At 64.1% G+C, this 27145-nt stretch overlaps 1 protein-coding gene across 1 annotated transcript; it reads left to right on the top strand.

The window, feature by feature from the left end:
* Positions 1–6: 6 nt before the first annotated feature.
* On the top strand, positions 7–24474 carry dhrs1 (dehydrogenase/reductase (SDR family) member 1). Its single transcript, XM_087985688.1, has 4 exons — positions 7–59; positions 18420–18489; positions 21012–21092; positions 22472–24474. Exons 2-4 carry the CDS (start codon positions 18429–18431, stop codon positions 22606–22608), a joined length of 279 nt encoding a protein of 92 aa, XP_087841814.1. The 5' UTR covers positions 7–59; positions 18420–18428; the 3' UTR covers positions 22609–24474.
* The last annotated feature ends 2671 nt before the right edge of the window (positions 24475–27145 follow it).

The following is a 27145-nucleotide window of genomic DNA, read 5'->3' as shown; positions in this document are numbered from 1 at the left end:
CCGAGACCGTAACCCATTTGATCATCAACAGGCCTGCCAAGACCAAAGCAGAGCAGAAGGTGAGTGAGACAGCGAGAGCTCCGGTTCCCCGCAGCACCACGGCAATCATTTCACAGATTGACCCTGCGTTGAAAAGGCCCCATCGAGTCTGCACCAACATAACTCCCCCACTTCTCCCAAATCCATCAACGTTCCCATCTTTCAAAGACTCCTCCAAGAATTTTGTGAAGCTTCTAAGGTTTCCACCCCCCCCCCCCAATTCCCAGGCAGAGCAATCCAGATCCCCAGCACCCACTGATGTTTCTCTCTCCCCCAAATCCTCTCGGACTCCCCTGCCTCTTACCCGAAAACCATACCCTCTCGTGACTGACCCCTCAACCCAGGGGGAGTGGCTACTGTCGATCCACCACGGACCACGGCTGTAACCCCTCATAACCTCAATCGTGTGACCCCTCTCAATCCTCTCTGCTCCAAACAGAACAGTCCAAAGCCCACCCAGTCTCTCCGCCCGGCACAAAGTCTGGATCCCCATCAACATCCTGGTGCATCTCCTCTGCACTCCCCTTCTCATGTGGTTTCCAACAGCAGGGGAGGGAGGAGGCTCAGGTAGGGAGGGGACTGAGACTAACTGACTGACAGATCAGCTTAGTGGGGAGCTTCCGACCAGACGGTGGGGGCACTGGATGTCAGGAGGTGAGAGCACGGTGCCGGGACAGCCCAGCAGGCCAGGCCAGGCCAGCCCAGCAGGCCAGGCCAGCCCAGCAGCCCAGCAGGCCAGGCCAGGCCAGCCCAGCAGGCCAGGCCAGCCCAGCAGCCCAGCAGGCCAGGCAGCATCCGAGGGAGCAGGAGAGTCTCCGTTTCAGGCAGGAGCCCTTCATCAGGCTGCGGGCCGAGGGGGTGCTGAGAGATAAATGGGATGGGGGGGGGGGGGGGTAAGGTAGCTGAGAGTGCAATAGGTGGATGGAGGTGGAGGGTGATGGCAATAGGTCAGAGAGGAGCGGCTAGGTGGGAAGGGAGATGGACAGGTCATAAGGGTGGTGCTGAGCTGGAAGGTTGGAACCGGGATAGGGTGGGAGGGGGGGGAAGGGAAAGGAGGAAACTCATCTACCTTGGGGGGACAGGACACCTAGCCGCAGAGCGCTTCAGGGAACATCTCCGGGACACCCGCACCAATCAACCCCACCGCCCCGTGGCCAAACATTTCAACTCCCCCTCCCACTCCGCCGAGGACATGCAGGTCCTGGGCCTCCTTCACCGCCGCTCCCTCACCACCCGATGCCTGGAGGAAGAACGACTCATCTTCCACCTCGGGACCCTCCAACCCCAGGGCATCAATAGACAATAGGTGCAGGAGTAGGCCATTCTGCCCTTCGAGCCAGCACCGCCATTCATTATGATCATGGCTGATCATCCTCTATCAGTATCCTGTTCTTGCCTTATTCCCATAACCCTTGATTCCACTATCATTAAGAGCTCTATCCAACTGTTTCTTGAAAGTATCCAGAGACTTGGCCTCCACTGCCCTCTGGGGCAGAGCATTCCATACACCCACCACTCTCTGGGTGAAGACATTTCTCCTCAGCTCTGTCCTAAATGGTCTACCTCTGGTTCAGGACTCACCCATCAGCGGAAACATGTTTCCTGCCTCCAGAGTGTCCAATCCTTTAATAATCTTATATGTCTCAATCACATCCCCTCTCAGTCTTCTAAACTCAAGGGTATACAAGCCCAGTCGCTTCAGTCTTTCAGTGTAAGGTAATCCCGCCATTCCAGGAATTGACCTCGTGAACCTACGCTGCACTCCCTCAAGAGCCAGAATGTCTTTCCTCAAATTTGGAGACCAGAACTGCACAGTACTCCAGGTGTGGTCTCACCAGGGCCCTGTACAGCTGCAGAAGAACCTCGTTTCTTCCATATTCAATCCCTCTTGTTATGAAGGCCAGCATGCTATTAGCCTTCTTCACTACCTGCTGTACCTGCATGCTTACCTTCATTGACTGGTGTACAAGAACACCTAGATCTCGTTGTACTTCCCTTTGACCTAGTTTGACTCCATTTAGGTAGTAATCTGCCTTCCTGTTCTTGCCACCAAAGTGGATAACCATACATTTATCCACATTAAACTGCATCTGCCATGCATCTGCCCACTCACTTAACCTGTCCAGGTCACCCTGTAATCTCCTAACATCCTCCTCACATTTCACCCTGCCACCCAGCTTCGTATCATCAGCAAATTTGCTAATGTTATTGCTAATACCATCTTCTATATCATTAACATATATTGTAAAAAGCTGCGGTCCCAGTACTGATCCCTGCAGTACCCACTGGTCACTGCCTGCCATTCCGAAATGGAGCCGTTTATCACTACTCTTTGTTTACTGTCAGCCAACCAACTTTCAATCCAAGTTAGTACTTTGCCCCCAATACCATGCACCCTAATTTTACTGACTAACCTCCTGTGTGGGACTTTATCAAAAGCTTTCTGAAAGGCCAGGTACACTACATCTACTGGATCTCCCTTGTCCATCTTCAGAGTTACATCCTCAAACAATTCCAGAAGATGAGTCAAGCATGATTTCCCCTTCATAAATCCATGTGGACTTCCTGTTTCCTCCTTTACCGTTCCCCCATCTCCCCCTGTTCCAACCCTCCAACTCGGCACTACCCTTATGACCTGTCCCACCTCCTTCTCACCTATCCACTCCACCCACCAATGCCCCCACCTCCATCGACCTATCGCAAGTCTCAGCTACCTCACCCCCCAGTCCCACCCCCTCCCATCTATCTCTCAGCACCCCCTTCAGCTCACAAGCCTCATTCCTGATGAAGGGCTCCTGCCCGAAACGTCGATTCTCCTGCTCCCTCAGATGCTGCCTGACCTGCTGGGCTTTTCCAGCACCGCTCTAATCTCGACTCTGATCTCCAGCATCTGCGGCCCTCACTTCCTCCTCCTAGATGTCAGGGAGTAGAGGCTATCCAGTGACTCCTGATCCTGTCACACATGAGCAGGAGGTGGCCATTTAGGGGCTCAGAAAAGATTTACAAGGATGTTGCCAGGGTTGGAGGGTTTGAGCTACAGGGAGAGGCTGAACAGGCTGGGGCTGTTTTCCCTGGAGCGCCGGAGGCTGAGGGGTGATCTTATCGAGGTTTATAAAATAATGAGGGGGCATGGATAGGGGTAAATAGACAAAGTCTTTTCCCCCCCCCTGGGGTGGGGAGTCTAGAACTAGAGGGCATAGGTTTAGGGTGAGAGGGGAAGGATAATAATGAGCCCTGTGGGGAAATCTTTTTCACCCAGAGAGTGGTACGTGTATGGAAAGAGCTGCCAGAGGATGTGGTGGAGGCTGGTACAGTGACAGCATTTAAAAGGTGGATAGGGACATGAATAGGAAGGGTTTAGAGGGATATGGGCCAAGGACTGGCAAACGGGACTAGATTAGGTTGAGATATTGGGTCAGCAGGGACAAGTTGGGCTGAAGGGTCTGATTCCGTACTGTACATCTCGATGGCCCTGCAATGCTCTGTCACACAGAAACATGAGGGAGAGAATGGGGATGGAAGGGAGGAGATCGAGAACACACGTGCTGAGGGAAACGAGTCATGGTTGTTTTGTGAATGGGCATTGCTGGATGGGCCCTACAGTTGATCCCTGTTCCTCGTGAACCCCTGGGGCTGCCCCTTTGACCCACTCCTGAAGGAGACCCACAATGCCCTGAGGTTGGGAATTCCAGGATCGTCACCCAGTGAGAGGAGGAGGTGGGGAGAGAGAGCACGAGGGGACGGGGATGAGGAGAGAGAGCACGGGGGGACTGGGATGAGGAGAGAGAGCACGGGGGGACTGGGATGAGGAGAGAGAGCACGGGGGGACGGGGAGAGAGAGAGCACGGTGGGACGGGGAGAGAGAGAGAGCACGGGGGGACGGGGAGAGAGAGAGCACGGGGGGACGGGGAGAGAGAGAGCACGGGGGGACGGGGAGAGAGAGAGCACGGGGGGGGACGGGGAGAGAGAGAGCACGGGGGGGGACGGGGAGAGAGAGAGCACGGGGGGGGACGGGGAGAGAGAGAGCACGGGGGGGGACGGGGAGAGAGAGCACGGGGGGAAGGGGAGAGAGAGAGAGCACGGGGGGACGGGGAGAGAGAGCACGGGGGGGGGGAGAGAGAGCACGGGGGGGACGGGGAGAGAGAGAGCACGGGGGGGACGGGGAGAGAGAGAGCACGGGGGGGACGGGGGGAGAGAGAGCACGGGGGGACGGGGAGAGAGAGCACGGGGGGGACGGGGAGAGAGAGCACGGGGGGGACGGGGAGAGAGAGCACGGGGGGGGGGGGGAGAGAGAGCACGGGGGGGACGGGGAGAGAGAGCACGGGGGGACGGGGAGAGAGAGAGAGCACGGGGGGACGGGGAGAGAGAGAGCACGGGGGGACGGGGAGAGAGAGAGAGCACGGGGGGACGGGGAGAGAGAGAGCACGGGGGGACGGGGAGAGAGAGAGAGAGCACGGGGGGGACGGGGAGAGAGAGAGAGAGCACGGGGGGACGGGGAGAGAGAGCACGGGGGGGGGGGAGAGAGAGCACGGGGGGGGGGAGAGAGAGCACGGGGGGGACGGGGAGAGAGAGCACGGGGGGAGGGGGAGAGAGAGAGCACGGGGGGACGGGGAGAGAGAGAGCACGGGGGGACGGGGAGGGGCGGGGACGGGGAGAGAGAGAGCGCGGGGGGACGGGGAGAGAGAGAGCACGGGGGGGACGGGGAGAGAGAGAGCACGGGGGGGACGGGGGGAGAGAGAGCACGGGGGGACGGGGAGAGAGAGCACGGGGGGGACGGGGAGAGAGAGCACGGGGGGGACGGGGAGAGAGAGCACGGGGGGGGGGGGGGGAGAGAGAGCACGGGGGGGGGGGGAGAGAGAGCACGGGGGGACGGGGAGAGAGAGAGAGAGCACGGGGGGACGGGGAGAGAGAGAGAGCACGGGGGGACGGGAGAGAGAGAGCACGGGGGGACGGGGAGAGAGAGAGAGCACGGGGGACGGGGGAGAGAGAGAGCACGGGGGGACGGGGAGAGAGAGAGAGCACGGGGGGGACGGGGAGAGAGAGAGAGAGCACGGGGGGACGGGGAGAGAGAGCACGGGGGGGGGGAGAGAGAGCACGGGGGGGGGGGAGAGAGAGCACGGGGGGGACGGGGAGAGAGAGCACGGGGGGAGGGGGAGAGAGAGAGCACGGGGGGACGGGGAGAGAGAGAGCACGGGGGGACAGGGAGAGAGAGAGCGCGGGGGGACGGGGAGAGAGAGAGCACGGGGGGGGACGGGGAGAGAGAGAGAGCACGGGGGACGGGGAGAGAGAGAGAGCACGGGGGGACGGGGAGAGAGAGAGCACGGGGGGGGGACGGGGAGAGAGAGAGAGCACGGGGGGACGGGGAGAGAGAGAGAGCACGGGGGGACGGGGAGAGAGAGCACGGGGGGGGGGGAGAGAGAGCACGGGGGGGACGGGGAGAGAGAGAGCACGGGGGGGACGGGGAGAGAGAGAGCACGGGGGGGGACGGGGAGAGAGAGAGCACGGGGGGGGACGGGGAGAGAGAGAGAGCACGGGGGGAAGGGGAGAGAGAGAGAGCACGGGGGAAGGGGAGAGAGAGCACGGGGGGGGGGAGAGAGAGCACGGGGGGGACGGGGAGAGAGAGAGCACGGGGGGGACGGGGAGAGAGAGAGCACGGGGGGGACGGGGAGAGAGAGAGCACGGGGGGGGACGGGGAGAGAGAGAGCACGGGGGGGACGGGGAGAGAGAGAGAGCACGGGGGGAAGGGGAGAGAGAGAGAGCACGGGGGGAAGGGGGAGAGAGAGCACGGGGGGGGGGGAGAGAGAGCACGGGGGGGACGGGGAGAGAGAGAGCACGGGGGGGACGGGGAGAGAGAGAGCACGGGGGGGGACGGGGAGAGAGAGCACGGGGGGGGACGGGGAGAGAGAGCACGGGGGGGACGGGGAGAGAGAGCACGGGGGGGACGGGGAGAGAGAGAGAGCACGGGGGGACGGGGAGAGAGAGCACAGGGGGACGGGGAGAGAGAGAGCACGGGGGGGGACGGGGAGAGAGAGCACGGGGGGACGGGGAGAGAGAGAGAGAGGGGGGACGGGGAGAGAGAGAGCACGGGGGGGACGGGGAGAGAGAGCACGGGGGGACGGGGGAGAGAGAGCACGGGGGGACGGGGAGAGAGAGCACGGGGGGGACGGGGGAGAGAGAGAGCACGGGGGGACGGGGAGAGAGAGAGCACGGGGGGACAGGGAGAGAGAGAGCGCGGGGGGACGGGGAGAGAGAGAGCACGGGGGGGGACGGGGAGAGAGAGCACGGGGGGACGGGGAGAGAGAGAGAGCACGGGGGGGACGGGGAGAGAGAGAGAGAGGGGGGACGGGGAGAGAGAGCACAGGGGGACGGGGAGAGAGAGCACGGGGGGGACGGGGAGAGAGAGCACGGGGGGACGGGGAGAGAGAGAGAGAGGGGGGACGGGGAGAGAGAGAGCACGGGGGGACGGGGAGAGAGAGAGCACGGGGGGACGGGGAGAGAGAGAGCACGGGGGGGGACGGGGAGAGAGAGAGAGCACGGGGGGGACGGGGAGAGAGAGCACGGGGGGGACGGGGAGAGAGAGCACGGGGGGGACGGGGAGAGAGAGAGAGCACGGGGGGGACGGGGAGAGAGAGCACGGGGGGACGGGGAGAGAGAGAGAGCACGGGGGGGGACGGGGAGAGAGAGCACGGGGGGGGAACGGGGAGAGAGAGAGAGCACGGGGGGACGGGGAGAGAGAGAGAGCACGGGGGGGACGGGGAGAGAGAGAGCACGGGGGGGGACGGGGAGAGAGAGCACGGGGGGGACGGGGAGAGAGAGAGAGCACGGGGGGATGGGGAGAGAGAGAGCACGGGGGGGGACGGGGAGAGAGAGCACGGGGGGATGGGGAGAGAGAGAGCACGGGGGGGGACGGGGAGAGAGAGCACGGGGGGGACGGGGAGAGAGAGAGCACGGGGGGGACGGGGAGAGAGAGAGCACGGGGGGATGGGGAGAGAGAGAGCACGGGGGGGGACGGGGAGAGAGAGCACGGGGGGGACGGGGAGAGAGAGAGCACGGGGGGGACGGGGAGAGAGAGCACGGGGGGGACGGGGAGAGAGAGAGAGCACGGGGGGACGGGGAGAGAGAGAGCACGGGGGGGGACGGGGAGAGAGAGAGCACGGGGGGGGACGGGGAGAGAGAGAGCACGGGGGGGGACGGGGAGAGAGAGCACGGGGGGATGGGGAGAGAGAGAGCACGGGGGGGACGGGGAGAGAGAGCACGGGGGGGACGGGGAGAGAGAGAGCACGGGGGGATGGGGAGAGAGAGAGCACGGGGGGGACGGGGAGAGAGAGCACGGCGGGGACGGGGAGAGAGAGAGCACGGCGGGGACGGGGAGAGAGAGCACGGGGGGGACGGGGAGAGAGAGCACGGGGGGACGGGGAGAGAGAGAGAGCACGGGGGGACGGAGAGAGAGAGAGAGAGGGGGGGACGGGGAGAGAGAGAGAGCACGGGGGGGACGGGGAGAGAGAGCACGGGGGGGACGGGGAGAGAGAGCACGGGGGGGGGGGAGAGAGAGAGCACGGGGGGGACGGGGAGAGAGAGCACGGGGGGGACGGGGAGAGAGAGAGCACGGGGGGGGACGGGGAGAGAGAGCACGGGGGGGGACGGGGAGAGAGAGCACGGGGGGGACGGGGAGAGAGAGAGCACGGGGGGGGACGGGGAGAGAGAGAGAGCACGGGGGGACGGGGAGAGAGAGAGCACGGGGGGGACGGGGAGAGAGAGAGAGCACGGGGGGACGGGGAGAGAGAGCGGGGGGGGGACGGGGGAGAGAGAGAGAGCACGGGGGGACGGGGAGAGAGAGAGCACGGGGGGACGGGGAGAGAGAGAGCACGGGGGGGACGGGGAGAGAGAGAGCACGGGGGGACGGGGAGAGAGAGAGCACGGGGGGACGGGGAGAGAGAGAGCACGGGGGGGGACGGGGAGAGAGAGAGAGCACGGGGGGACGGGGAGAGAGAGAGCACGGGGGGACGGGGAGAGAGAGAGCACGGGGGGGACGGGGAGAGAGAGAGCACGGGGGGGGACGGGGAGAGAGAGAGAGCACGGGGGGACGGGGAGAGAGAGAGCACGGGGGGGACGGGGAGAGAGAGAGAGCACGGGGGGACGGGGAGAGAGAGCGGGGGGGGACGGGGAGAGAGCGCGAGCACGGGGGGGACGGGGAGAGAGAGAGCACGGGGGGACGGGGGAGAGAGAGCACAGGGGGACGGGGAGAGAGAGAGAGCACGGGGGGACGGGGAGAGAGAGCGCGGGGGGACGGGGAGAGAGACCACGGGGGGGGGGGACGGGAGAGAGAGAGAGAGCACGGGGGACGGGGAGAGAGAGAGAGCACGGGGGGGGACGGGGAGAGAGAGAGAGCACGGGGGGGACGGGGAGAGAGAGAGAGAGCACGGGGGGGGACGGGGAGAGAGAGAGAGCACGGGGGGGGACGGGGAGAGAGAGCACGGGGGGGGGGGAGAGAGAGAGCACGGGGGGGGACGGGGAGAGAGAGAGAGCACGGGGGGACGGGGAGAGAGAGCGGGGGGGGACGGGGAGAGAGAGCGAGCACGGGGGGACGGGGAGAGAGAGAGCACAGGGGGACGGGGAGAGAGACCACGGGGGGGGGGACGGGGAGAGAGAGAGAGAGCACGGGGGGGGACGGGGAGAGAGAGAGAGCACGGGGGGTCGGGGAGAGAGAGAGAGAGCACGGGGGGACGGGGAGAGAGAGAGCACGGGGGGGGACGGGGAGAGAGAGAGAGAGCACGGGGGGGGACGGGGAGAGAGAGAGAGAGAGCACGGGGGGGGGACGGGGAGAGAGAGAGCACGGGGGGACGGGGAGAGAGAGCACGGGGGGACGGGGAGAGAGAGCACGGGGGGGGACGGGGAGAGAGAGCACGGGGGGGGGGACGGGGAGAGAGAGCACGGGGGGGGGACGGGGAGAGAGAGAGAGAGCACGGGGGGACGGGGGGAGAGAGAGAGAGAGCACGGGGGGGACGGGGAGAGAGAGAGCACGGGGGGGGACGGGGAGAGAGAGAGCACGGGGGGACGGGGAGAGAGAGAGAGAGCACGGGGGGACGGGGAGAGAGAGCACGGGGGGACGGGGAGAGAGAGCACGGGGGGACGGGGAGAGAGAGAGAGCACGGGGGGACGGGGAGTGAGAGCACGGGGAGACGGGGGGAGAGAGAGAGAGAGCACGGGGGGGACGGGGAGAGAGAGAGCACGGGGGGGACGGGGAGAGAGAGAGCACGGGGGGACGGGGAGAGAGAGAGCACGGGGGGACGGGGAGAGAGAGAGAGCACGGGGGGACGGGGAGAGAGAGGGCACGGGGGGACGGGGGGAGAGAGCACGGGGGGGACGGGGGGAGAGAGAGAGCACGGGGGGAGGGAGAGAGCACGGGGGGACGGGGAGAGAGAGAGAGCACGGGGGGACGGGGAGAGAGAGCACGGGGGGACGGGGAGAGAGAGCGCGGGGGGACGGGGAGAGAGAGAGCACAGGGGGACGGGGAGAGAGAGAGAGCACGGGGGGACGGGGAGAGAGAGCACGGGGGGACGGGGAGAGAGAGCGCGGGGGGACGGGGAGAGAGAGAGCACGGAGGGGGACGGGGAGAGAGAGAGAGAGCACGGGGGAGGACGGGAAGAGAGAGAGAGAGAGCACGGGGGGGGACGGGGAGAGAGAGAGAGCACGGGGGGGACGGGGAGAGAGAGAGAGAGCACGGGGGGACGGGGAGAGAGAGCGCGGGGGGACGGGGAGAGAGAGAGCACAGGGGGACGGGGAGAGAGAGCGCGGGGGGACGGGGAGAGAGAGAGCACAGGGGGACGGGGAGAGAGACCACGGGGGGGGGGACGGGGAGAGAGAGAGAGAGCACGGGGGGGGACGGGGAGTCGGGGAGAGAGAGAGAGAGCACGGGGGGACGGGGAGAGAGAGAGCACGGGGGGATGGGGAGAGAGAGAGAGAGCACGGGGGGTCGGGGAGAGAGAGAGCACGGGGGGGACGGGAGAGAGAGAGAGCACGGGGGAGGACGGGGAGAGAGAGAGAGCACGGGGGGGGGACGGGGAGAGAGAGAGAGCACGGGGGGGGACGGGGAGAGAGAGCACGGGGGGGACGGGGAGAGAGAGAGAGCACGGGGGGGACGGGGAGAGAGAGAGGGGACGGGGAGAGAGAGAGAGCACGGGGAGGGACGGGGAGAGAGAGCACGGGGGGGACGGGGAGAGAGAGAGAGCACGGGGGGGGACGGGGAGAGAGAGCACGGGGGGACGGGGAGAGAGAGAGAGCACGGGGGGGACGGGGAGAGAGAGAGAGCACGGGGGGACGGGGAGAGAGAGAGAGCACGGGGGGGACGGGGAGAGAGAGAGCACGGGGGGACGGGGAGAGAGAGAGAGCACGGGGGGGACGGGGAGAGAGAGAGCACGGGGGGACGGGGAGAGAGAGAGAGCACGGGGGGGGACGGGGAGAGAGAGAGCACGGGGGGGGACGGGGAGAGAGAGAGAGCACGGGGGGACGGGGAGAGAGAGAGCACGGGGGGACGGGGAGAGAGAGGGCACGGGGGGACGGGGAGAGAGAGAGCACGGGGGGACGGGGAGAGAGAGCACGGGGGGACGGGGAGAGAGAGCACGGGGGGGGGGGGGGGAGAGAGAGCACGGGGGGGGGGGGGAGAGAGAGAGCACGGGGGGGGGGGGAGAGAGAGCACGGGGGGGGACGGGGAGAGAGAGAGCACGGGGGGTCGGGGAGAGAGAGAGAGAGCACGGGGGGACGGGGAGAGAGAGAGCACGGGGGGATGGGGAGAGAGAGAGAGCACGGGGGGTCGGGGAGAGAGAGAGAGAGCACGGGGTGGGGACGGGGAGAGAGAGAGAGCACGGGGGGGGACGGGGAGAGAGAGCACGGGGGGGACGGGGAGAGAGAGAGAGCACGGGGGGGACGGGGAGAGAGAGAGGGGACGGGGAGAGAGAGAGAGCACGGGGAGGGACGGGGAGAGAGAGCACGGGGGGGACGGGGAGAGAGAGAGAGCACGGGGGGGGACGGGGAGAGAGAGCACGGGGGGGGACGGGGAGAGAGAGCACGGGGGGACGGGGAGAGAGAGAGAGCACGGGGGGGACGGGGAGAGAGAGAGAGCACGGGGGGACGGGGAGAGAGAGAGAGCACGGGGGGGACGGGGAGAGAGAGAGCACGGGGGGACGGGGAGAGAGAGAGAGCACGGGGGGGACGGGGAGAGAGAGAGCACGGGGGGGGACGGGGAGAGAGAGAGCACGGGGGGGGACGGGGAGAGAGAGAGCACGGGGGGACGGGGAGAGAGAGAGAGCACGGGGGGACGGGGAGAGAGAGAGCACGGGGGGACGGGGAGAGAGAGGGCACGGGGGGACGGGGAGAGAGAGGGCACGGGGGGACGGGGAGAGAGAGAGCACGGGGGGACGGGGAGAGAGAGCACGGGGGGACGGGGAGAGAGAGCACGGGGGGGGGGGGGGAGAGAGAGCACGGGGGGGGGGGGGGAGAGAGAGCACGGGGGGGGGAGAGAGAGAGCACGGGGGGGGGGGGAGAGAGAGCACGGGGGGGGACGGGGAGAGAGAGGGCACGGGGGAATGGGGAGAGAGAGCGCGGGGGGGACGGGGAGAGAGAGAGAGAGCACGGGGGGACGGGGAGAGAGAGAGCACGGGGGGATGGGGAGAGAGAGAGAGCACGGGGGGACGGGGAGAGAGAGAGCACGGGGGGGGACGGGGAGAGAGAGAGAGAGCGGGGGACGGGGAGAGAGAGAGAGAGAGAGAGCACGGGGGGACGGGGAGAGAGAGAGAGCACGGGGGGACGGGGAGAGAGAGAGCACGGGGGGACGGGGAGAGAGAGAGAGAGCACGGGGGGACGGGGAGAGAGAGAGAGCACGGGGGGACGGGGAGAGAGAGGGCACGGGGGGACGGGGAGAGAGAGGGCACGGGGGAATGGGGAGAGAGAGAGAGAGCACGGGGGGACGGGGAGAGAGAGAGCACGGGGGGACGGGGAGAGAGAGAGAGCACGGGGGGACGGGGAGAGAGAGAGAGCACGGGGGGACGGGGAGAGAGAGAGAGCACGGGGGGACGGGGAGAGAGAGGGCGCGGGGGGGACGGGGAGAGAGAGGGCGCGGGGGACGGGGAGAGAGAGAGAGCACGGGGGGGGACGGGGAGAGAGAGAGAGCACGGGGGGGGACGGGGAGAGAGAGAGAGCACGGGGGGGGGGGGGGAGAGAGAGCACGGGGGGGGGGGGGGAGAGAGAGCACGGGGGGGGGGAGAGAGAGAGCACGGGGGGGGGGGGGGAGAGAGAGCACGGGGGGGGACGGGGAGAGAGAGAGCACGGGGGGTCGGGGAGAGAGAGAGAGAGCACGGGGGGACGGGAGAGAGAGAGAGCACGGGGGAGGACGGGGAGAGAGAGAGAGCACGGGGGGGGGACGGGGGAGAGAGAGAGAGCACGGGGGGGGACGGGGAGAGAGAGCACGGGGGGGACGGGGAGAGAGAGAGAGAGCACGGGGGGGACGGGGAGAGAGAGAGGGGACGGGGAGAGAGAGAGAGCACGGGGAGGGACGGGGAGAGAGAGCACGGGGGGGACGGGGAGAGAGAGAGAGCACGGGGGGGGACGGGGAGAGAGAGCGCGGGGGGGACGGGGAGAGAGAGAGAGAGCACGGGGGGACGGGGAGAGAGAGAGCACGGGGGGATGGGGAGAGAGAGAGAGCACGGGGGGACGGGGAGAGAGAGAGCACGGGGGGGGACGGGGAGAGAGAGAGAGAGCGGGGGACGGGGAGAGAGAGAGAGAGAGAGCACGGGGGGACGGGGAGAGAGAGAGAGCACGGGGGGACGGGGAGAGAGAGAGCACGGGGGGACGGGGAGAGAGAGAGAGAGCACGGGGGGACGGGGAGAGAGAGAGAGCACGGGGGGACGGGGAGAGAGAGGGCACGGGGGGACGGGGAGAGAGAGGGCACGGGGGAATGGGGAGAGAGAGAGAGAGCACGGGGGGACGGGGAGAGAGAGAGCACGGGGGGACGGGGAGAGAGAGAGAGCACGGGGGGACGGGGAGAGAGAGAGAGCACGGGGGGACGGGGAGAGAGAGGGCGCGGGGGGGACGGGGAGAGAGAGGGCGCGGGGGACGGGGAGAGAGAGAGGGCGCGGGGGACGGGGAGAGAGAGAGAGCACGGGGGGGGACGGGGAGAGAGAGAGAGCACGGGGGGGGACGGGGAGAGAGAGAGAGCACGGGGGGGGACGGGGAGAGAGAGAGAGCACGGGGGGGGGGGGGAGAGAGAGCACGGGGGGGGGGAGAGAGAGAGCACGGGGGGGGGGGGGAGAGAGAGCACGGGGGGGGACGGGGAGAGAGAGAGCACGGGGGGTCGGGGAGAGAGAGAGAGAGCACGGGGGGACGGGGAGAGAGAGAGCACGGGGGGATGGGGAGAGAGAGAGAGAGCACGGGGGGTCGGGGAGAGAGAGAGCACGGGGGGGACGGGAGAGAGAGAGAGCACGGGGGAGGACGGGGAGAGAGAGAGAGCACGGGGGGGGACGGGGAGAGAGAGAGCACGGAGGGGACGGGGAGAGAGAGAGCACGGGGGGACGGGGAGAGAGAGAGAGCACGGGGGGACGGGGAGAGAGAGAGCACGGGGGGACGGGGAGAGAGAGAGCACGGGGGGACGGGGAGAGAGAGCACGGGGGGACGGGGAGAGAGAGAGCACGGGGGGACGGGGAGAGAGAGAGCACGGAGGGGACGGGGAGAGAGAGAGCACGGGGGGACGGGGAGAGAGAGAGAGCACGGGGGGACGGGGAGAGAGAGCACGGGGGGGACGGGGAGAGAGAGAGCACGGGGGGACGGGGAGAGAGAGCACGGGGGGGGGGACGGGGAGAGAGAGCACGGGGGGGGGACGGGGAGAGAGAGAGAGAGCACGGGGGGACGGGGAGTGAGAGCACGGGGAGACGGGGGGAGAGAGAGAGCACGGGGGGACGGGGAGAGAGAGAGAGCACGGGGGGACGGGGAGAGAGAGCACGGGGGGACGGGGAGGGAGAGCACGGGGGGGGACGGGGAGAGAGAGAGCACGGGGGGACGGGGAGAGAGAGCACGGGGGGGACGGGGAGAGAGAGAGAGCACGGGGGGACGGGGAGAGAGAGAGCACGGGGGGGACGGGGAGAGAGAGAGAGCACGGGGGGGACGGGGAGAGAGAGAGCACGGGGGGGGGGACGGGGAGAGAGAGAGCACGGGGGGACGGGGAGAGAGAGAGAGCACGGGGGGACGGGGAGAGAGAGAGCACGGGGGGACGGGGAGAGAGAGAGCACGGGGGGACGGGGAGAGAGAGAGAGCACGGGGGGACGGGGAGAGAGAGCACGGGGGGGACGGGGAGAGAGAGAGCACGGGGGGACGGGGAGAGAGAGCACGGGGGGGGGGACGGGGAGAGAGAGCACGGGGGGGGGACGGGGAGAGAGAGAGAGAGCACGGGGGGAGAGAGAGAGAGAGCACGGGGGGGACGGGGAGAGAGAGAGCACGGGGGGGGACGGGGAGAGAGAGAGCACGGGGGGACGGGGAGAGAGAGAGAGCACGGGGGGACGGGGAGAGAGAGCACGGGGGGGGGGGACGGGGAGAGAGAGAGAGCACGGGGGGACGGGGAGTGAGAGCACGGGGAGACGGGGGGAGAGAGAGAGAGAGCACGGGGGGGACGGGGAGAGAGAGAGCACGGGGGGGACGGGGAGAGAGAGAGCACGGGGGGACGGGGAGAGAGAGAGCACGGGGGGACGGGGAGAGAGAGAGAGCACGGGGGGGACGGGGAGAGAGAGAGAGCACGGGTGGACGGGGAGACGGGGAGAGAGAGAGAGCACGGGTGGACGGGGAGAGAGAGAGAGCGCGGGGGGGGGACGGGGAGAGAGAGAGCACGGGGGGACAGGGAGAGAGAGCACGGGGGGACGGGGAGAGAGAGAGAGCACGGGGGGGACGGGGAGAGAGAGAGCACGGGGGGACAGGGAGAGAGAGCACGTGGGGACGGGGAGAGAGAGAGAGCACGGGGGGGACGGGGAGAGAGAGCACGGGGGGGACGGGGAGAGAGAGAGCACGGGGGGACGGGGAGAGAGAGCACGGGGGGGGGGACGGGGAGAGAGAGCACGGGGGGGGGACGGGGAGAGAGAGAGAGAGCACGGGGGGACGGGGGGAGAGAGAGAGAGAGCACGGGGGGGACGGGGAGAGAGAGAGCACGGGGGGGGACGGGGAGAGAGAGAGCACGGGGGGACGGGGAGAGAGAGAGAGCACGGGTGGACGGGGAGAGAGAGAGCACGGGGAGACGGGGAGAGAGAGAGAGCACGGGTGGACGGGGAGAGAGAGAGAGCACGGGGGGACGGGGAGAGAGAGAGCACGGGGGGACGGGGGGAGAGAGCACGGGGGGGACGGGGAGAGAGAGAGCACGGGGGGACGGGGGGAGAGAGCACGGGGGGACGGGGAGAGAGAGAGCACGGGGGGACGGGGGAGAGAGCACGGGGGGACGGGGGGAGAGAGCACGGGGGGACGGGGGGAGAGAGCACGGGGGGGACGGGGGGAGAGAGCACGGGGGGGACGGGGGGAGAGAGAGAGCACGGGGGGAGGGGGAGAGAGAGAGCACGGGGGGACCGGGAGAGAGAGAGAGCACGGGGGTACGGGGGGAGAGAGCACGGGGGGGACGGGGAGAGAGAGAGAGCACGGGGGGAGGGGGAGAGAGAGAGCACGGGGGGACCGGGAGAGAGAGAGAGCACGGGGGGGACGGGGAGAGAGAGAGAGCACGGGGGGACGGGGAGAGAGAGAGAGCACGGGGGGAGGGGGAGAGAGAGAGCACGGGGGGACCGGGAGAGAGAGAGAGAGCACGGGGGGGGACGGGGAGAGAGAGAGAGCACGGGGGGGGACGGGGAGAGAGAGAGAGCACGGGGGGGACGGGGAGAGAGAGAGCACGGGGGGGACGGGGAGAGAGAGAGCACGGGGGGGACGGGGAGAGAGAGAGCACGGGGGGGACGGGGAGAGAGAGAGCACGGGGGGACGGGGAGAGAGAGAGCACGGGGGGACGGGGAGAGAGAGAGCACGGGGGGACGGGGGGAGAGAGAGAGCACGGGGGGACGGGGAGAGAGAGAGCACGGGGGGATGGGGAGAGAGAGAGAGAGCACGGGGGGTCGGGGAGAGAGAGAGCACGGGGGGTCGGGGAGAGAGAGAGCACGGGGGGGACGGGAGAGAGAGAGAGCACGGGGGAGGACGGGGAGAGAGAGAGAGCACGGGGGAGGACGGGGAGAGAGAGAGAGCACGGGGGGGGGACGGGGAGAGAGAGAGAGCACGGGGGGGGACGGGGAGAGAGAGCACGGGGCGGACGGGGAGAGAGAGAGAGCACGGGGGGGACGGGGAGAGAGAGAGGGGACGGGGAGAGAGAGAGAGCACGGGGAGGGACGGGGAGAGAGAGCACGGGGGGGACGGGGAGAGAGAGAGAGCACGGGGGGGGACGGGGAGAGAGAGCACGGGGGGACGGGGAGAGAGAGAGAGCACGGGGGGGACGGGGAGAGAGAGAGAGCACGGGGGGACGGGGAGAGAGAGAGAGCACGGGGGGACGGGGAGAGAGAGAGCACGGGGGGACGGGGAGAGAGAGAGAGCACGGGGGGGACGGGGAGAGAGAGAGCACGGGGGGACGGGGAGAGAGAGAGAGAGCACGGGGGGTCGGGGAGAGAGAGAGCACGGGGGGTCGGGGAGAGAGAGAGCACGGGGGGGACGGGGAGAGAGAGAGAGCACGGGGGAGGACGGGGAGAGAGAGAGAGCACGGGGGAGGACGGGGAGAGAGAGAGAGCACGGGGGGGGGACGGGGAGAGAGAGAGAGCACGGGGGGGGACGGGGAGAGAGAGCACGGGGCGGACGGGGAGAGAGAGAGAGCACGGGGGGGACGGGGAGAGAGAGAGGGGACGGGGAGAGAGAGAGAGCACGGGGAGGGACGGGGAGAGAGAGCACGGGGGGGACGGGGAGAGAGAGAGAGCACGGGGGGGGACGGGGAGAGAGAGCACGGGGGGACGGGGAGAGAGAGAGAGCACGGGGGGGACGGGGAGAGAGAGAGAGCACGGGGGGACGGGGAGAGAGAGAGAGCACGGGGGGGACGGGGAGAGAGAGAGCACGGGGGGACGGGGAGAGAGAGAGAGCACGGGGGGGACGGGGAGAGAGAGAGCACGGGGGGACGGGGAGAGAGAGAGAGCACGGGGGGGGACGGGGAGAGAGAGAGCACGGGGGGACGGGGAGAGAGAGAGAGCACGGGGGGACGGGGAGAGAGAGAGCACGGGGGGACGGGGAGAGAGAGGGCACGGGGGGACGGGGAGAGAGAGCACGGGGGAATGGGGAGAGAGAGAGAGAGCACGGGGGGACGGGGAGAGAGAGAGCACGGGGGGGGGGGGGAGAGAGAGCACGGGGGGGGGGGAGAGAGAGAGCACGGGGGGGGGGGACGGGGAGAGAGAGCACGGGGGGGGACGGGGAGAGAGAGGGCACGGGGGAATGGGGAGAGAGAGAGCGCGGGGGGGACGGGGAGAGAGAGAGAGAGCACGGGGGGACGGGGAGAGAGAGAGCACGGGGGGATGGGGAGAGAGAGAGAGCACGGGGGGACGGGGAGAGAGAGAGCACGGGGGGATGGGGAGAGAGAGAGAGCACGGGGGGACGGGGAGAGAGAGAGCACGGGGGGGGACGGGGAGAGAGAGAGAGAGCGGGGGACGGGGAGAGAGAGAGAGAGAGAGCACGGGGGGACGGGGAGAGAGAGAGAGAGAGCACGGGGGGACGGGGAGAGAGAGAGAGCACGGGGGGACGGGGAGAGAGAGAGAGCACGGGGGGACGGGGAGAGAGAGAGAGCACGGGGGGACGGGGAGAGAGAGAGCACGGGGGGGGACGGGGAGAGAGAGAGAGAGCGGGGGACGGGGAGAGAGAGAGAGAGAGAGCACGGGGGGACGGGGAGAGAGAGAGAGAGAGCACGGGGGGACGGGGAGAGAGAGAGAGCACGGGGGGACGGGGAGAGAGAGAGCACGGGGGGACGGGGAGAGAGAGAGAGCACGGGGGGACGGGGAGAGAGAGAGAGCACGGGGGGACGGGGAGAGAGAGGGCACGGGGGGACGGGGAGAGAGAGGGCACGGGGGAATGGGGAGAGAGAGAGAGAGCACGGGGGGACGGGGAGAGAGAGAGCACGGGGGGACGGGGAGAGAGAGAGAGCACGGGGGGACGGGGAGAGAGAGGGCGCGGGGGGGACGGGGAGAGAGAGGGCGCGGGGGAATGGGGACAGGGTGAGAGTGAGGGTAGGAGTGAGTTTGACAGAGCGCGGGCAGTGATTAGTGTCAATCCCTGATGTTATTCCGTTTGGATGTGGCACAGTTTCCCATTAACCGTGCAGGTCCTGAATCCTGCGTCCTGTCTGGTTTCAGGTGGTGGAAATGTTTTCCGGCGGTGAGACCCCCGAGATGAGTGGCAAGTGCATCGTGGCTTTGGCGACAGGTGTGTAAATCCTTCCCCACTCGGGACGTCCCTTATCGGATCAGATCAGCTCAGATCCTGCTCCGGCCTCTACGGGGTGTTTGGGGTTTCTCACTGAAAGGGGCTAAACGGACAATCGCTATCCAAGTGGGAGAGTTCTGTTTGACTCTGTGGCATCACCTTACAGTTACTGACGCCTGTCACTTGAATTTGCCTGGGCGCTCTGTGTGAGGCCAGGTTTATCCCTCCGTTGCTAAATCGCCTCAGGTTTCAAGTTCTGCATCCACCTGCTTGTGCTGAAAGTGTGCAGTGTGCTGCCTGGGGTTCGCCTGGCCTGGGACCCGACAGTGCTGGAGGATGTACTTAGATGTGACACTGGGTTTTGTGTGGAGCAAGGAGCCAATTCCCGAGGGCCGAAAGCATAGCCGGCTAATCCCTGTCGCATCAATTGAGATGATAGCATGGTGGGAAACAGACAGCAACAAGCATTTACAGAAACATTTCCCAGCGTCCAGCAGAAAATGTGCTCAGCTGGGAGACGTGAAGTCAGCTTGTAAGGGTCCATTCTCTGCTCACTTGGATGGGATCATACTATTACCAGAGAGTAGCCGCAAGTCAGCCTCGCAAACATGGATGAAACTGGAAATTAATGCCAACGAGAATGAGCTACTCTTGAACGTACGTACAAGTCGTAACAACTCCTACAAGCATATTAAAAGGAGGGGAGTAGCTAAAGGAAGCTCATTGGAGGCAGAGCCGAGAGGGATTATTACAGGGAATGGCAGAAATGTTCAGCAAATGTCTCTTCACAGCAGAAAGCACACGCTCCGCACTAGAAAGAGTGGCAACCGATCAGAAAATTACGATAACGTTCAGCAAACGTTCTCGAGAAACCGAAGGGATTCAGAGTCTGCAATATCCCATGGACCTGATGGCCCGTGTCCTAGGATCCGAGGTAAATAGCTCCAAAATTATAAAGGTTGCTGGCTATACTTTTCCAAACGTCCCCAGACTCTGGGGTAGTCCCGGTGAATTGGAAAGGTTCCAAAGCTAACAACAAAATTGGAGGGAGCGAGAAAACCAGATTTCTCAGCCAGCTGGCCTGACATGGGTCACCTGTTAACACATCTCGGAAATCACGTTGTCAACAGAGTCGACGTTGTTTTACAAAGAGGAGATTGGTTTTGACAAATTGCTCGCACGGTTTCGAGGAGGTGGGCTGTCTGAGACTGAGCTGCCGTGAAGTCTCTTCCCTCGCACGGTTGGGGGTCTTTGGACATCTCCACCTATGTTCAGTTGTCAGGAGTCCAGGGTCAGCAGACTTGTGGTCTCCCGGGGAGTTGAGGGGTGCAGGGAAAGCAGGTGGGAGAGGAGCGTCCACGTATCCGTCCCCGGGTTCAGCCAGCATTGTCAGAAACGGGTGGGGTAGACTAGACAGACCGAGTGCTCTACTCCTGCTCCAACTTGTGATGACAGCAGGTCAGAGGAGGAGGAGTGCCCTGTGCTTGGCTGAGCTCTCGTGCCCCCCCACCTCCTGGATCTTGTTTGGAACTGAGGGGGCATCGTCCAGCGCAATGGCTGTGACTAACTTATTCTGTTTGTTGGCTCAGCCGCTTCAGCCTCACCTTTTGCACTGATGTGCCGGGCTCTTCCATCGTTGTGGATTGGGAATATTTGTGGAGCCTCCTCTTCCCAGTTCCCAGGCCTCCATTGTTCACGGCTGGATGTGGCAGGACTGCAGAGCTCAGATCAGACTTGTTGGTTGTGGGATCGCTCGGCTCTGTCCATCACTGGGGCAGAAAGTGAGGACCGCAGATGCTGGAGATCAGCGTCATACAGAGTGTGGTTTCTCTGGAGGGCATGGTCGACCAGGTGGGAGGGGAAATTGCGGTCTGTGAAGAGGGGGAGGTCATCTGCGATGTTCTGTGGTGGAACTGGCCCTCCTGGGAGTAGACGAGGCGGACGAATTGGGTGGAAGGGATGGTATTTTTATAGGGTGGGGGGGTGCAGGGTGGGAGGATGCGTAGTCCAGGCAGCTGTGGGAGTCGGTGGGTTTGTGGTAGAAACGGGCGATGGAGGGATCCGGGAAGGGGAGGGAGGTGTCCGAGATGGTCCCGCTGATTTTGAGGTCGGGTTGGAAGGTGTTAGCGAAAGCGTTTTTCTTTCTCTAGAGGGCATCACTCCCAATGAAGAGCGTATGCCCGAAACGTTGCCACTCCTGGTCCCTCAGATGCTGCCTGAGCGGCTGTGCTTTCCCAGCGTCCATACTCTATGACTCCGTCTATCACTTGGCGCACACATTGTCCTGTTTGGCAGCTCCCCACTGGGCTGACACCTTATTCTTCCTGAGGTGTGTCTGGGGTCCTCGCTGCCATCGTCTCCTGCAAGATGTCCACTCGGGGAACCCGTCGTAGGGTTTCCTGAACCGAAGCAGATCAGAGCGCCGGTGGAATCCCATGGTCTGCTCTCTGCTGGACACTTGCTCGTTCAGCTCTCCGTCAGCCACCCCCCTACCCACAGTCTCTCCTCTCTGTCTCCAACAGATAAGGACCTGATGAAGAGGTCGGGCAAGGTGCAGATGACCTGCGACCTGGCAGCTCAGTACGGACTGCAGGACGTGGACGGTGAGTAGTCGGGGCCGCTTGACGTATCTCTGTCTCTCTCTCTCTCTATCTCTCTCTCTGTTTTTCTCTCTCTCTCTCTCTCTCACGTCTTCGTGGTTCGGCCATCCGGGTCTGTCTTGGAGAGAGCCAGAAGGTGAAGGGAAGAGAGAGAGATGGAGGGAGGGTCGGGAAAGAGTAAAGGCAGGAAGATTGGAGTTGGCACCATGGCCTATCCTCCGGGGGGGGGGAGGTCAGAGGTTAAGGGTGACCTTTCGCCTTCCGGGAGTCAGGGGAGCTCCGTCCAACGGCGATGTGGGTTCACTTGTTCCGTGACCGTGGGCCAGAGGTGAGGCCTCAGTCTGATGGTCAGGCCCCTGGGCAGTGAACGGAAGAGGAAAGGAGTGTAGGTTTGCTCGCTGAGCTGTAGGTTTGATATCCAGGCGTTTCATTACCTGGCTAGGTAACATCATCAGTGGCGACCTCCAAGTGAAGCGAAGCTGTTGTCTCCTGCTTTCTATTTATATCTTTCTCCTGGATGGGGTTCCTGGGGTTTGTGGTGATGTCATTTCCTGTTCGTTTTCTGAGGGGGTGATAGATGACATCTAGATCTATGTGTTTATTTATGGCGTTGTGGTTGGAGTGCCAGGCCTCTAGGAATTCTCTGGCATGTCTTTGCTTAGCCTGTCCCAGGATAGATGTGTAGACAAAAACTAACACAACCCATGGACAAAACCAAGATCATCTATAAAATTCCATGCAAGGACTGCCACAAACACTATGTAGGACAAACAGGAAGAAAGTTAGCCACCAGGATACACGAACACCAGCTAGCCACAAAAAGACACGACCCCCTCTCCCTCATAGCCCTACACACGGATGAAAAAAACCATTTCGACTGGGACAACATATCTATCCTGGGACAGGCTAAGCAAAGACATGCCAAGAATTCCTAGAGGCCTGGCACTCCAACCACAACGCCATAAACAAACACACAGATCTAGATGCCATTTATCACCCCCTCAGAAAACGAACAGGAAATGACATCACCACAAACCCCAGGAACCCCATCCAGGAGAAAGATATAAATAGAAAGCAGGAGACAACAGCTTCGCTTCACTTGGAGGTCGCCACCGATGATGTTACCTAGCCAGGTAATGAAACGTCTGGATATCAAACCTACACCCTAAACCTCAACCTGAGCTACAAACCTTGCGGAAGAGGGAAGCCGGTGATAGGAGGGGGTCGGTGTTGTGAGCTGGATGGGGGTGAGGGGAGGGGGGGGGAGTGTGAGTGATGGGAGTGGGGTCAGTAAAGCCGGAGAGTAGGGGGGGGTGGGGAGGGGATCATGGTTACAGTGAGTCCGGCGTTGACCAGTTCTCCATCTTCCCCACCACCTCTAGGCCGAGCCCTGGTGAATTATCGATCTCTGAAGTTCCTCTTGCAGCAGGTGCCGGGACTGTCCTGGCTGGCCACCCTCATCCCTGGATTCATCAAGGTCCCCAAGTGGGTTCTCGCACTGGCCGGCAACAAATTCTAAATCCTCCCCACCCCCTCACCACCTTCATTCCCCTCGGCCTGTTCCTGCCCTCCCTCACTCACCGGGATCGCAGCCAACCCCGCTCTGTCTGACCAAGGTGGTGTGGCTTTTAACCTCAGGCGATCTGGTTGGACGACCGTGTCTCGGCGCCCTCCTGGCAGTCTCTGCAGTTGGGGATGGGGGGTGCGTTGGAGAGATGGCTCAGTCAGGCGGGCACCTGAGAAAATGTGACATGGACACGGAGAGAGAGCACATAAACTGCACACAGACAGTTGTCCTGAGGCAGCAGTGCTGACTCTCTCTTCTCTCCACTGCTCCTGCTCCTGCTCTGACCCCTGGTCATATTCTCTGGGTTGGGGCACTGACCCCGCTGCCATTCTTTCCGCTGTCTTGCTGACCCGACCGTGGTGAGGTTTGACTTTGCAATGAAATGGATCTAAACCCCTCCCCCTCTTCCCCCACCCCCCGCCTGCCCTTGTCAGTCCGTTCCCTGGGTCTGCCGCTGAGCTGCCATGCCTCATTCCTGGGCAGCCTGCCCCATTGCAGAGAAATTTCGAATCGATTCCCAGTATCCAGAACTGGGGTCAGGGGGGAAGCCGCGGTCAGTCGTCGTAGAGAACCCCGTCCCTCTTGAGGGGGACACACTCAGAGCTGCCGCCCTCACCCGGACTGTGGTGCATGTGACTCCAGACCGCCCGCGGTTGACTGAGCCACCGCCTGGAACAGCTAAGGCAAGCCGCTCAGTTTTAACTGGGGCGAGCAGGAAACGCTAAAGCAAGCACGAAGGGATACATGACGAGGCATTGTAGAGCAGTACAGTACTTGGGTGGCTCAGTGGTTAGCACTGCTGCCTCACAGCGCCGGAGACCCGGGTTCCATCCCACCCTCAGGCGACTGACTGTGTGGAGTTTGCACATTCTCCCCCACCCCGTGTCTGCGTGGGTTTCCTCCGGGTGCTCCGGTTTCCTCCCACAATCTAGGGATGTGCAGGTCAGGTGAATTGGCCATGCTAAATTGCCCGTAGTGTTAGGTAAGGGGTAAATGTAGGGGTATGGGTGGGTTGCGCTTTGGCGGGTCGGTGTGGACTTGTTGGGCCGAAGGGCCTGTTTCCACACTGTAAGTAATCTAATCTAATCTAATCTAGTACAGACCCTTCGGCCCTCGATGTTGTGCTGACCTTTTATCCAGACTCACCTAATTTAACTATCACCCACGTGCCTGTCCAAGAGTTGCTCAAATGTGCCTAATGTCTCTGCAGGGCATCTCATACACCCTCCACACTCTGTTCTGCAATTCTGTCTGTCTGTTGACCCAGTGGGAGTCACTCTCGGCCCCCCCTCGCGCTTGGAGGATTGTGAGTTCAAACCCGGGCCCCCAACTCTGAGATCCCCGGTAATCTATCCGAGGGGTGGCCCATCAGGTGAGACGGCAACCCCCCAGCCCTGGCGCTGTGGGAAAACGAGCAGGAAGACACCTCCCCAGGACGACACCTGAAAGCACAAAGGTGATCTGGACGTTACCGTCTCAGTTGTGGGATCGCACTGTGCCCGATCAGCTGCTCTTTACCAACCGCAGCTGCGCGTTATCTTTTAAAGCACTCGCTTGGCTATGCCACTCTGTAAGCCTTTATCGCTGGGTTCCAAGGGTTAGGTTTACGAGGAGGGATTGCACACAACAGGGTTGTTCCCTGGAAATGAGAAGGTTAAGGTTCAGTGTGGTCAAAGTTTGTGAGATAGTCAGGGGAGCTGTCTGGGCAGAGCGGTGGGAGACAGCAATCATTTCCACAGCTTCAAGGGAATCTGGGATTTCAATGGGGGCACGATGTACACGTTAAACCATTCGTCAGTAAAATGGGCCGAAAGAGCACCTCTGTTCTGACTCCTTGGCTGTCCTTCAGTTCGAAGAAGTGTTTCTACACCCAAAACGTGGCAGAGGTTTCACACACTCACAGTAAAGTTAACGCATCCATCAATTGTTCATTTTAAATCTCAGGTCAATAACTTTGGTTAATCGGTGCGTGTGGAGTTAGGTCGCAGATCAATCATAACCTCGCCGATTGACTGAACCTTCTCAAAAAGGGGCTGAATGGCCACAATGATATACAGCACGGAAACACAGCCTACAGTCCAACTCGTCCATGCTGACCCAGATATCCCTAACCTAATCTAGTCCCATCTGCCAGCACGCGGCCCATATCCCTCCAACCCCTTCCTATCCCTGTCCCCATCCAGATGCCTTTTAAATGCTGTCATTGTACCAGCCCCCACCACTTCCTCTGGCAGCTCATTCCACACACGCACCACCCTCTGCGTGAAAATGTTCCCCCGAGCTCCCTTTTATATCTTTCCCCTCTCACCCTAAACCTATGCCTCTCTAGTTCTGAACTCCCTGACCCCAGGGAAAAGACTTTGCCTATTTGGGGCGGCACGGTAGCACAGTGGGTAGTACTGCTGCCTCACAGCGCTCGAGATCCGGGTTCAATTCCCGACTCAGGCGGCTGTCTGTGTGGAGCTTGCACATTCTCCCCGTGTCTGCGTGGGTTTCCTCCCACAATCATGCAGGTTAGGTGAATTGACCATGCTAAATTGCCCGTAGTGTGGGGTAAATGTAGGGAAATGGGTGGGTTGCGGGTCGGTGTGGACTTGTTGGGCCAAAGGGCCTGTTTCCACACTGTAACTAATCTAATCTACCCTATCCATGCCCCCTCATGATTTTATAAACCTCTTTTAGGTCACCTCTCAGCCTCCGACGCTCCAGGGAAAACAGCCCCAGCCTGTTCAGCCTCTCCCTGTAGCTCAAACCCTCCAACCCTGGCAACATCCTTGTAAATCTTTTCTGAACCCTTTCAAGTTTCGCAACATCTGTCCGAAAGGAAGGAGACCAGAATTGAACACTACAGTATTCCAAAAGCAGCCTAACCAATGTCATGTCCAGCTGTAACGTGACCTCTATGCACTGACCAGTAAAGGTTCCTATGCAACAGGCTGGAGAAATGGGCTGAATGGCCTCCTGCTGTTCCTGTGTGATAGGCTGGAGGAGGGGGCTAAATGGCCTCCTGCTGTTCCTGTGTGACAGGCTGGAGGGAGGGGAGGGGCTGAATGGCCTTCTGCTGTTCCTGTGTGACAGGCTAGAGGAGGGAGGGGCTGAATGGCCTCCTGCTGTTTCCGTGTGACAGGCTGGAGGAGGGGGCTAAATGGCCTCCTGCTGTTCCTGTGTGACAGGCTGGAGGGAGGGGAGGGGCTGAATGGCCTTCTGCTGTTCCTGTGTGACAGGCTAGAGGAGGGAGGGGCTGAATGGCCTCCTGCTGTTCCTGTGTGACAGGCTGGAGGAGGGGGGCTGAATGGCCTCCTGCTGTTCCCATGTGACAGGCTGGAGGAGGGAGGGGGGCGGAATGGCCTCCTGCTGTTCCTGTGTGACAGGCTGGAGGAGGGGGGGGCTGAATGGCCTCCTGTTGTTCCCGTGTGACAGGCTGGAGGAGGGAGGGGGGTGCGGAATGGCCTCCTGCTGTTCCCGTGTGACAGGCTGGAGGAGGGAGGGGCTGAATGGCCTTCTGCTGTTCCTGTGTGACAGGCTGGAGGAGGGAGGGGCTGAATGGCCTCCTGCTGTTACTGTGTGACAGGCTGGAGGAGGGGGGCTGAATGGCCTCCTGCTGTTCCCATGTGACAGGCTGGATGAGGGAGGGGGGGCGGAATGGCCTCCTGCTGTTCCTGTGTGACAGGCTGGAGGAGGGAGGGGCTGAACGGCCTCCTGCTGTTCCCATGTGACAGGCTGGAGGGAGGGAGGGGAGGGGCTGAATGGCCTCCTGCTGTTCCTGTGTGACAGGAGGGAGGGGAGGCTGAATGGCCTCCTGTGTGACAGGCTGGAGGAGGGAGGGGCTGAACGGGCTCCTGTGTGACAGGCTGGAGGAGGGGGGCTGAATGGCCTCCTGCTGTTCCTGTGTGACAGGCTGGAGGAGGGAGGGGGCTGAATGGCCTCCTGCCGTTCCTGTGTGACAGGCTGGAGGAGGGAGGGGCTGAATGGCCTCCTGCTGTTCCTGTGTGACTGGCTGGAGGAGGGAGGGGCTGAACGGCCTCCTGCTGCTCCTGTGTGACAGGCTGGAGGAGGGGGGCTGAATGGCCTCCTGCCGTTCCTGTGTGACAGGCTGGAGGAGGGAGGGGCTGAACGGGCTCCTGTGTGACAGGCTGGAGGAGGGGGGCTGAATGGCCTCCTGCTGTTCGTGTGTGACAGGCTGGAGGAGGGGGGCTGAATGGCCTCCTGCTGTTCCTGTGTGACAGGCTGGAGGAGGGGGGCTGAATGGCCTCCTGCTGTACTTGTGTGGAACATGGTCTGAAACTGCGAGAATGAAACACACAATTATTTACATGCTTTAAAAAGAAGGCACAATCCGAAAAAGAATCTCCAATGGAATGCCAGACTAACCCCAGGTGACAGTAAGTGCGGAGACAGTGAGCCTGTGAACAGTTTGAAGGGTGGGGGTTAAGGATGGACCCGATTAAAGATAAGTTCTGTTTCATCCGGCAAACCAGAAGTGTCCGCT

The sequence above is a fragment of the Chiloscyllium plagiosum genome, unplaced genomic scaffold, assembly GCF_037043375.1.
Source record: "Chiloscyllium plagiosum isolate Xiang-an unplaced genomic scaffold, Cpla_swu_hap1 HiC_scaffold_85, whole genome shotgun sequence".
Lineage (NCBI taxonomy): Eukaryota > Metazoa > Chordata > Chondrichthyes > Orectolobiformes > Hemiscylliidae > Chiloscyllium > Chiloscyllium plagiosum.
Note: the sequence above shows the minus strand (reverse complement) of the source record. Positions and strands in the feature narration are given on the sequence as shown.